The 11,827-nt window shown below is 40.8% G+C and overlaps 1 protein-coding gene across 1 annotated transcript; it reads right to left on the bottom strand.

Moving 5' to 3' along the window:
- Window positions 1-11,013: 11,013 nt before the first annotated feature.
- Window positions 11,014-11,541, bottom strand: LOC101430752 (keratin-associated protein 9-7-like). The gene has a single exon (XM_004471608.3). The coding sequence runs from the start codon at window positions 11,539-11,541 to the stop codon at window positions 11,014-11,016; it is 528 nt and encodes a 175-aa protein (XP_004471665.3).
- Between the last annotated feature and the right edge of the window lie 286 nt (window positions 11,542-11,827).

The raw sequence follows: 11,827 nt of genomic DNA, 5'->3' as shown, positions 1-11,827 counted from the left end.
TGAGCCTCACCTTGACTTTTTCCTTCATCGCTCTTTTGTTGTACCATCATCTTCCTGCGTGACTCACTTGTGTGAGCACTGGCTTGCTGTGCGGGCATGGCTCACCATGCAGGCACTTGCACGGGCACTCGGCTCACTGCGTAGACATGCTTTTTTTTTTTCACCAGGAGGCCCCAGGAATCGAACCCGGGTCCTCCATACGACAGGCGGAAGCCCAATCACTCGAGTCACATCCACTTCTCAAGTTCACAACTTTTACTATACACTTATTGTTTATGTATGTTCATGAATGAATGATATATTTCAATACAATTTTTGTTAATGAAAAAAGAGAGGTGAGCATTATTTACCTTATATTCATTTGACATTGATCGGTGACATAAAATTTAAACATTTTAGGATTTTAGACCCACTTTGAAGAAAAGAAGTCGCCTCTAGTAGTTTTTATTCCTGCCCATCTATTTTAAACAATTTTATATACAATAACTTTTTTTTGTGGAACGTTTCAAAGGATTGAGTTTTTGAAATCCTTGCCAAATTTGTAAAGTAGGGTGTTGGATGAGAAGATCATTGGACTGGCAGTTTGGAGACTCTAGGTTCAAGTCCTGTACTCTTACTTAATTGCTTTATTTTTCCTCCCCCTTCTCTCCTCCCCCGCCCCCCCCTCCCGCCTGCCCCAGTTGTCTGTTCTCTGTGTCCATTTGCTGTGTATTCTTCTGTGTCAGCTTCTATTCTTGTCAGTGGCACCGGGAATCTGTGTTTCTTTTTGTTGTGTCATCTTGCTGTGTCAGCTCTCCACGTGTGCTGTGCCATTCCAGCTCAGGCTGCGCTTTTTTTGCATTGGGCAGCTCTCCTTATGGGCACACTCCTTGTGCATGGGGCTCCCCTATACGGGGGACACCCCTGTGTGTCACAGCACTCCTTGTGCACATCAGCACTGCACGTGGGCCAGCTCATCACACGGGTCAGGAGGCCCTGGGTATGAACCTTGGATCTCCCATGTGGGAGGCAGATGCCCTACCTGTTGGGCCAAATCCGCTTCCCCTATGAATTCTTATGGAGCATCCTTTCTTTCCAGTTAAAAGCACCAGCCTTCTGTCTGTCATAACACTGATGAATGCACAGGTTCTTGTCCTTTTTCTTCTCCATTACTTGCTTCCACTGAAAACTTGAATTTTTATTTTCCTCAGAGGCTTTCATTTTACCTGAAAAAGCAGAGGGTATATTTTCACCCCAGGTGGAGTAGATTGCAGATTGATCAAAATCTTTCATGCCCATTGCTCTAATTTGACTCCTAAGGATTTGTCCTTACTTGATTTTCTAAATAATGTTTTGATCAGGACAAACTGACAGTTGATGGAGCATAACATCTCAAGTAGGTTTTGCTGGTTTTACTTAATTCCTTTTTATTTGCTGACATGTGCTCGGGGAAAGGTAACACAAGAATTTGATTTCCCTTAGAGAAAATGAAGGCCCTTTGGATCACTTCTCTGCACTTAGGATGATATAGATTCTCAAAACATTTCAGCTGATGAATTCCTTCAGTGTCAGGAGCAGCCTGAGACAAGGGAACTGCCTGTCCCGGGAGATCTCGTAAATATACCCACTGATAGATGAAGCCAGCATTGCTGCTTACTGTGCTGAGGGAAACTGGCCTGTGAAGACCTTTGTGCACACCTTTGTGAATATTTGAGGGATGGTACTTCCCTAGTTAAAGATCCCATCCAATAGTGCATCTTGCTAATGCTTGGTCTGCAGCACCATTTCTACTTACCTTGAGATGGAAGTGTAGGAGACCTCCACCAGAGCTAGAGGACCCAGTTCTGGATCTTAGTTTGTGCATTTCTACATACATGACTTTACACATTCAGTTTTCTAATCTGGAGAGAGAGTCAATATTTAGTGGGTGGTTTTTATGAGGCAAAGAATAGATAAAACCTATAGGATATGTATATAAATCCCTATATCAGGAAAGCTGTAAACAAAAGGTAAACATGATATGGATGAATAATGGTATTGAATTTATTTAGAAACATATAGGTAAGTCTTCTTGCCTTAGGGAGGCCACTCAAAGTGAACATAAAAAGTAGAGAGCATGACACAACAATCATAGGTATATTAAAAAATAGAATGTGATTATGAAGATTATGCATCAATTTAAAAAATCTCTGAAAAGAGTTATGAGAACTTGTTTGCTTAAGTTTCATGGAGGTAGTGGGTGAATTTCTTGACTTCAGAGTGAAAGCTGAGGACATTCAGTCACGTTGTGAATATAAGAAGTAACACACAATCCAGAAGACATAAGGAAGAAACGAATCAGGGTGAAATAGTCTGCACTCCGTCAAGCTGATGCACAAGCTTTTAAACATGCAGATGAATAACTCCATTTTGTTGAGAGCATGCTGGATGTTGGTGAAGTCTAGGAAGAGATTTTGTCCCAGGAATGGTAGGACAGTTGATAGCAGGTTGATCTGTGCACTTGGTGGTTTTTTGCAAGTTGATCAGCATCAGGAAGGCTGACAGCAACTGGACACACAGCAAGGGCTGCTGTAGCAGCTGGGGCAGCAGCAGGTGGTTCTGTAGCAGGTAGTCTGACAGCAGGAGAGGCGGCAGCAGGGCTGGCAGCAGCTGGTCCACAGCTCTGGGGTTGGCAGCCAGGCAGGCAGCAGCATGTTGGGTGGTAACAGGTTCTCGGTAGTACACAGGGCCACTGCAAGCTGGCTGGCAGCAGGCTGTGCAGCAGCAAGGTTGGCAGCAGCTGTACCCACCACAGGTTTGGCCACAGGAGCTGGACCCACAGCAGGTGGCCTGGCAGCAGGAAGTAGTGCAGCAGGAAGGGCGGTAACAGCTGGTCACACAGGTTGGCTGGCAGCAGGCGGTCCTACAGCCGGTTGTCTGACAGCAGAGTGGCGGCAGCAAGGCTGGCAGCAGCTGGACCCACAAGAACTGGACCCACAGCAGGTAGGCTGGCAGCTGGGTCCCCAATCTTTGACTAATCAGCACGTCTTTTCCTTATTATTGATGTTGTTTCCCATAGATAATGACAAATTACCAAGGAGGATGTTCTTCACATTAATAATTAATTTTTTCAAAGTAAGTGTTTAATCATTTTCTTAATTGAGATATGTATGAAACTACTTTCAGTTATGAGGAAGGTGGTCACCTCCTCCTCCTCATCTGTCATGTGATAGTTTCCACTGGCCTGGGGAGGGTCCTAATGATCGTCACTTCCCAGCTTGGTTCCTTTGGCTGTACTTAAGTTGGCATGTACACCTGGGGGCATGCCTGATGATGATATATTCCCTGTCTGGACCCAAGTTTGTTAACCCACAGAAACCCAATTCAAGTCTGCAACAGGCATTTATTTTCTCTGTAGTAACTATTCCACTACATATCCCAATTTTATCAAAGATATTTGGATAGAGGGTGTTTGGCATAATCTCTTCCACATGGCAAAGAAGAAGCTAAACAAGTGGATAGAAGAAGAAGAATTATCCTGGAATTCAGAAAGTTTCAATTAACACTCTTGGGTTCCACCATCCTTGTTTCACCAGGTCTGTGGGTTCCATGATGTGGGGCTTTGGTGATCAAACTTGGACTGGTTTAAGCAAACCAGATGAGATTCCACTTTCATCCTGGCTTGTGTCCTACCACTCAGTAACCTCATGTACCCACCCAGACCCCAGCCTGCCCTTTTATTGTCATGAGTGAATTAGATTAGATCTTATACCAGGTGTTTCTTTGAAGTCTATCATATTTTAAACTAATATTTTCCCAAAGCTATCACACCCATGTCACAGTTATCAGGTTAATAAACAGAATTTAACCCTATTGTCTTCAGATTATATTACCATCTTCACCCCCAAGATAATCACCATACTGACTTTCAAACTACAAATATGTTATGACACTTTTTAACATTGTTTTAAATGAAATAATTTAGAATTAGCTTCTTTCTCACTGCATTATCATTCTGAGATTTGTCCTTGTACTCATCATAATTTACTCATCATCCTAGCTGTATAGTATTTCCTTTATCCATATAACCATTTGTTTGTTCACTCTATAGTCATTAGACATGTGCGCTGTCTGCAATTTAGGGCAATTGAAAATAGCAGTCTCTTTATCTTTTAATTTTTTCTCATCCCCGTCAACAGTTTCAGAATTCTGCCTTCTAAAGCAAATCTCCAGTACTGTACAATGGGTTGGCTTAAACACAAGAATTTATTGGCTCAAGATTTTGACCTTTGGGAAAGTCTAAAATCAGCAAGGCAATGCTTCCTCTCCAAAGACTGTGGCCTTCTGGGTCTGGCTGTCTGTGATCCTTGGTCCTTGGCTTTTTTGTTTCATGGCAATGTCCTTGGCCGTGGCTTCTCTTTCCTCTTCAGGGTTCCTCTGATTTTTTACTTCTTGCTTCTCCCGTGGCTTTTTCTCTGTGGCTTCTCTATAGTGTGTCCAGGAACAGGATAAGACCCTTCCTAATTCAGTTGGCCTCACCTAATTGAAGATAACCTTGTCAAAATATCCTATTTCTAGGAATAACATTGAGACTTTTTATACACAGCCTGGAGTTCCAAGCCATCACATAGACTCTGACTTCCAGCACGATGTTGAGCAGAATGCTCTTATGGACAACTTTGCATTATTCTCAGTATGAAGGATAATTTCAACGTTTTACATTGTAGTACGATGTTGTCTGTTTCTTTCAGTCTTTTTAAATATCAGAATAAAGGTGCTTTTTCTATTCCTAACTTACTAGGATCTTTTGTCTTCAAAATGTGATGCTATTTGAAAATACATTTCCATACCTTTTTAAAAAAATATACATCTGCTGGTTATTTTATTTAATTTTTTCACTTTAAAGACAAGACCAAAATCAAAACCTCTGAACTTACAGTTTTCAATGTGAAAGAACTAAAGAATTTTTGTAATTTAAAATAGCATCAATAAAGCAAAGCATTATGAGTATTAATCAATGATATTGAAATAAGATAAAGTATAAACATCTTATTTTGTTCTTAATTTGAAGTTGCTAGTGGAATCAATTACAAATATTTAGTCAGAAAGATGCTACTATGAAAGCTATACACTCAAAAACTGATAACGACTATTCAAAATTAAATTTACAGAACATCTAGAAAATGGATTTAATTGGAACCAGCAGGCAGATTTATCATATTCATTCACAGTGATTCTTTAAAGTGTTAGAAGGCCACTGTTTTCATATGAATTAGTTTTAAAAGTTTCTCCCTTTAGAGTTTCCAATTGTCACAACATGGCCACATAACAAAGAACCAAAGAATTTCAAACATTAATACAATTTAGACAAAAATTCTCATGTGTCAGAAATACGTTGGGCACCAGATGTTGGAGATTTGGACCTGAAGGGTATCAGGAATGAAAGAAAGAGAAAAGGGGGAAGGAAACAAAGAACAAGAACGAGCGAACTGGGATCAGGGGGTCTGCGAGTAATGACTCCTCAGACAACTTTATTGTTTACAAGGGGCTCTCTATATACCCCAGTCTACGTGACAACAAGCAGCAACATGTAACTTATATGACAACAAGCAACAAACTCCATTTCCATACCTTTTGAGATAATCGCATGATTGTTTTACTTTTTGCAGTAAATGTGATAAAAAGTTGGTTAATGTTCAACTGTTAAACCAACCTTGCATTTCAGAATAATCAAATGTTTATGATTTCATGTATATGATGCTGGATTTGCTTTGCCTTATTATTAAACTATACAGTCCGATGATATTCCATGAATTTTGATATTCGGTGTTCTCATTATCATTCCATTCTACTTATTTGTGTTCATTTTTTATAAATCTCATTGTTGAGTCTTCTAAGTTGGTACTTTTTCCTTGGCTGCATTTCTTCTATGATTTCCCCATCTGTTGTGGATTTTACTATGTTTATATCAAATACTGAGCTTGATTCTTTTTCATGTTTTATTGTATCATTTGCTCGTAACCTCCCTTGTGCATTTTACAGCATTCACTTCTATTATTTAAAATCATTTTCAAAAAAGAAAGAAGGAATTTAAAAGAAACTTGTATTTTTATAAACAGGAAATTCGATAGGGTTACAAGGAAGAGCCAAGGATATGATTACCTCTGAAATAGCCCTGAGGATAAGAATTTAGAGGGAAATACTCATTCCTTATCCTTCTGTGAAAATTGTAGCATCCACATGAGTGAGTCTGCATAGTCTCTGTGCAGCATCATGAGATCTTGTCAGATTTTACCTCTCAACCCTTCACGTAAGTAACAGAGTGGAGGATCTCGGGTTGGGTCATCCAAGATTATTTCCCTCCTCCAGAGAGACTAAGAATTACTGAAATGTGATCCTATTTGTCCACACACGTCTCTGACAAGTTTTTTTAATATCAGAATTCATTACACTACATAATGATAATTTCAGTTCTCTTTCATAAAAGTGGTGAAATCTGTACACTTGTGCACTAAAATGGGAATCATTTGAATTTATTCTCCTTTTCTTAGTCTTTCCTTTCCTGTTCTCTAAATGAGTTAGCCTTGAATGTGGCAAGATTCCCCATTCTCCTGTGACTCAGTTTGGTTTTGATGTTAATGTTTCTATTGATTTTTCTGAAGGCACATAAAACAAACTAGTAATGCTACTGAAGTGTTACCTCAGTGTACAGCAGTTTCCTTTTAGACAGGTATATTAGAACAGCTCAAGGATTTCTTTCTGAGTAATTGCCTTGGGGGAATTCCATGGAAAAACTAGTATCCAATAGTTGATCTTTGTGATTCTCTTTATCAGAGACAACAAAGTCTGGTACAATTTTCTGAAATTAATTCTTGATCATTTATGCACAAATTTGTTTTTCTGAAGAAGGTTAGTCATGAATTGTCCTTATCACTCAACTCAAATCATAGACAGAGGGTATCACTTCATGACCAGTAACGCAGTATAATTCATTGAAGTGTAACTGTGGGAAAAAGTGTGGTTGGTGGATCACTCCTTACAAGCCAATGATTCCAGATTATCAACTAATAAACAAACACATAAAATGTGAGAACGAAGGCCACTTTCTAAAGACTTACCTATGCCACTGAGTTTTACATTTAGAACATGGAAGTAAGAACTGGGAAATACTGTGAGTTACCTGAATATATAATAATAATTATTACTATTTTTAAAGATTTATTTTTTATTTATTTCTCTCCCCTTCACCCCCAGTTGTCTTCTCTCTGTGTCCATTAGCTGTGTGCTCTTCTGTGATCAAGTCTATCCTTATCAGTGCACCGGGAATCTGTATTTCTTTTTGTTGCATCATCTTGTTGCATCAGCTCTCCGTGTGTGCAGCGCCATTCTTGGGCAGGCTGCACTTTCTTTCATGCTGGGCGGCTCTCCTTACAGGGCGCACTTCTGGTACATATAGGGGGAGTACCACTCCCCCTACGCGGGGGATCCCTGCGTGGCACGGCACTCCTTGTGTGCATCAGCACTGCACATGGGCCAGCTCCACACGGGTCAAGGAGGCCCGGGGTTTGAACCACGGATCTCCCATGTGGTAGGTGGATGCCCTATCCGTTGGGCCAAGTCTGCTTCCCCTGAATATATAATTAAACATGTACAATTTATAATACCCTAGCTGGCTCTTAAATGACATGGCATAAATGAACCCAATGAACTCTTCCACTAACATCTTGGATAGGTCACAGTTTGGCACTATGAAAGTGCTATAGAACCACAAAGAAGAGAGAAAGGATTGCCCTTTGAATGTGAACCTTAAAAATGTCATAAAAGAGTCAATTTATATAACATCACCTTATAGAAAAACAAGGGCTTCAAGATTAGCAAAGTTTACATTAACCTGGTTGAAGATATTGTAAAACATGAGTGTGTGTTTCTTAACAGGGTTTGGAGCTAGTCACTATTGGAAGTAGTTTAGGGTAAGGAGATGCACAGATGGAAATGTTGACATAGTAGCAGTAATTGTAGAATGTTTCACAGTATCTCTTGCCTGCCTGCCTTTGTGCCTGCCTTCCTTCATTCCTTCTGTCCTTCCTTCTCTTCCTCTCTCCTTACCTCCTTCCTCTTCCCTCCCTCCTTTCTTTCTTTCTTCCTTCCTTCCTTTCTTCCTTCCTTCCTTCCAGTCTACCATTTTTCCTCCCACTCACCTTCCCTCTGTCCCCACTTCCGCCTATTAATATTTCTTCGACTCCTCCTTTACTTCTCTTCCCCTTCATCTTCCTTTATTTCTTATTCCTTATTTTTCAAAAAATTGTATACATGATTTTGAATATGAAAAACAAATTGGGGTAAGTTAACATGGTGTGTGACTCGATCTGTATGGAGGAAAATTTGTATTCTGCATTATGTTTTGATTACCCACCCAAGTATCTTATATCTTGGTGTATTCGGATTATCTTCCATCTTCCAATATCTGCACCTCTCCTCCTAACAGCCCTTTTTAAACAAGTGTACAAAGTCATGTGCCCTGTGTATATCTTGCTGAGAAAAACACAAACCCATATTTTTGGAGAGTTGACTTTAAAGACCCCAGTAGAATAATTCCAAACTTTGTGTTTTACACTATCTGATAGCTTCCATTCACGTTGAAACTTCAGTTCTCCACTGTGATGGCCTGCTTGATAGTGTAATTTTCCCTGTGTCACATTCCCAATTCCTTAACAGTGTAATCTGCACTTCCCAAATAAATTTCTTAAACTTGAATCTTTTTCTTGGCATTGCACATGGGAGAAACCATACTATGGCATTACTTTAACTCTCTTACCCTTGATTTCCTCATCTCTAAAAGGGAGATATTAATACCTACCTTGCCAGCTTCTTTAAGAATTTGAGATAATCTATACAGAGCATCTAGTCCAATATCTTGTGAGCAGTGGAAAACCAGAACATTTTAATTCTTCATCTTATTGACCACATCCCTCATTGGGAATCAGCAAGTAGAAAGTTTAGACTCTTGGCTGTCTCCTCAAAGCCTTCCAGACACATACTTTTATTTTTTTAATTTTTTCTTTTTTTTCTTCTTTATTTTCTTTTAAATGTTACATTAAAAAAAATGAGGTCCCCATATACTCCCCACCCCACCCATCCCACCCCTCCCACTTCAACAACCTCTTCCATCATCATGGCACATCCACTGCACCTGATGAATACATTCTGGAGTATCACTGCACCACATGGACAGTGGTCCACACTGCAATCCACACTCTCCCCCAGTCCACCCAGTGAGCCATGGCAGGACGCAGAACATCCAGCATCCGTCCCTGCAGCACCACCCAGGACAACTCCAAATCCTGAAAATGCCCCCACACCGTATCTCTTCTTCCATATCCCTACCATCAGCAGCCACTGTGGCCAACCTCTCCACATCACTACGACAATTTCTTCCCTTACTAATCACAAGAGTTCCCCAGTAGAACACCAGTAAGTTGAGACAAATACTTTTAAATACTGATGTACTCCCCTCATATATGTACAGTTAGCTGCTCATCAGAGGTAATTCTGAAGTCTCTAGCCCTTCTATTACTCCCAAGCCAGTACAAGACTATACACTAACGAATGCTTATGTAGCATCTTTTCTTCATGACAGAATGCACCAGTGTTCTGTCTGTCAAAACTCTGATGAGTGCACAGTTTTTTCCACTTTTTCTCCATATTTATTTTTTTCCTATGGAAACATGAGCTTTTATTTCCCTCAAATACTTCATTTTTACCTCAAGAGAACAACGGCAGTTGTTTAGTTTTCTTAGACAGTCTAGAGATTGTGAATTGATCAAAATCACTCATGCCCATTGCACTGTTTTCAGTGTGTCATGATTTTTCCTTATTTAATTTTCTTAGTAATGATTTCACCAAGACAAACTGACTGACAGTTGGTGGAGCACAATATCTTGTTTTATTTATTTCCTTTATCCGTCGACATGTGCTGGATGAGGGTCACACTGAATTTTTGCTCGAGACCAAGGAGCAGGTCCCTTTAGATGAGCATCCCTAACTTCACATAAAGTGGAGTCTCAAAATATGTGATGCCGGTGAATGGCATCCCTGAGTGGAAAGAGCCTGAGGCAAACAACGTCACCCTGTGTTAAGGGATCTCTTATACATAGCCATTGATACCTTTCACATCATTGTTGCTCACTGAGGTGTTGAAAACTGATTTGGAAAGAGCTTTGTACATGGAAACATTAACTGATATTCAACAGTTATTATTTCTTTGCCAAATGGAATTCAAAAATCCATCTTGCTAACACTTGATCTGCAGCACCATTTCTCCTTACCTTGAGAGGCAAGTCTAAGAGACCTCCACCAGAGCCAGAAGACCCAGTTCTCCATCTGAGTTTGGGCATTTCTACACACATGACTTTACACAAGTCAATTTTCAAGTCTGAAGGGAGAGGCAATATTTACTGGGAGGTTTTTATGAGGCAGTAAAACCTCATATTTATAAATATATAAATGTTTATAAATCTCTGTATCAGAAAGGCTATAGAACAAAAGGGAAACATGATGTGGATGACTGATTTGGATGAATGGTAGAGAATTTATTTAGAAACGTATACATAAGACTCCTTGCATCAAGGGAGGCAAGTCAAAGGATCATAAAAAGAAGATAGCATGACACAAGAATCATGGCTATATTAAAAGCAAAATGATTATGAAGATTATGGATCAATTAGAGAAGTCTATGAAAAGAGCTATGAACACTTGTTTGCTTAAGTTACTTGAGGTAGTGGGTGAATTTTTGATGTCAGAGTGAAAGCTGAGGACATTCAATCATGTGAATATAAGAAGTAACACACAATCCAGATAATATAAGGAAAAGAAGTCAGGGTGAAATAGTCCACACTCCATCAAGCTGATTTATAAGCTTTTAAACATGCAGATGAATAACTCCATTTTGTTGAGAGCATGCTGGATGTCAGTAAAGTCTAGAAAGTGGTTTTGTGGGAATGACGGGTCAGTTGATAGAAGGTTGGTCTGTGCACTTGGTGGTTTTTGGCCAGTTGATCAGCAGCAGGAAGGCTGACAGCAACTGGACACACAGCAAGGGCTGCTGCAGCAGCTGGGGTGGCAGCAGCTGGTTCTACAGCAGGTGGTCTGACAGCAGGATGGGTGGCAGCAAGGCTGGCAGCAGCTGGATCCGCAGCTCTGGTGTTGGCAGCCAGGCAGGCAGCAGCATGTTGGATGGTAGCAGGTTCTCTGGCAGTACACAGGGCCACTGCAAGCTGGCTGGCAGGAGGTTGTGTAGCAGCAACTGGGGTGGCAGCAAGGCTGGTAGCAGCTGGATCCACAGCAGATTTGGCCACAGGAGCTGGATCCACTGCTGGTAGCCTGGCAGCAGGGAGTGCTGCAAAAGGAAGGGCTGCAGCAGCTGGTCACACAGGTTGGCTGGCAGCAGGTGGCCCTACTGCAGGTGGTCTGACAGCACAGTGGGCGGCAGCAAGGCTGGCAGCAGCTGGACCCACAAGAACTGGACCCACAGCAGGTGGACTGGCAGCAGGTGGGCTGGCAGCAGGGAGAGCAGCAGGAGGTCATGGCATCAGGGTGGAGGGGGCTCGTGTTCAGAGGTTTTTCCCAGAATCTGATGGCTCCTTTAATTCTGCATCTTTTATACACTGGCCTCCAATATTTGGACTGATAGGCAGGTCTATTTCTTGTTGTTGTTGACATTGTTTCCTTAGATGCAAAGCACATTGTCAAGGAGGAAGTTTTTCCTGATGTTTTGCTTCTGTTCAATGTAAGTGTTTAATCGTTCTCTTAATTAAGAGAGTTCATAGAATTGTTTTTAGACATAAGGAAGGCGGTCATATCCTCAGAACAT

The sequence above is a fragment of the Dasypus novemcinctus genome, chromosome 21 (assembly GCF_030445035.2).
Source record: "Dasypus novemcinctus isolate mDasNov1 chromosome 21, mDasNov1.1.hap2, whole genome shotgun sequence".
Lineage (NCBI taxonomy): Eukaryota > Metazoa > Chordata > Mammalia > Cingulata > Dasypodidae > Dasypus > Dasypus novemcinctus.
Note: the sequence above shows the minus strand (reverse complement) of the source record. Positions and strands in the feature narration are given on the sequence as shown.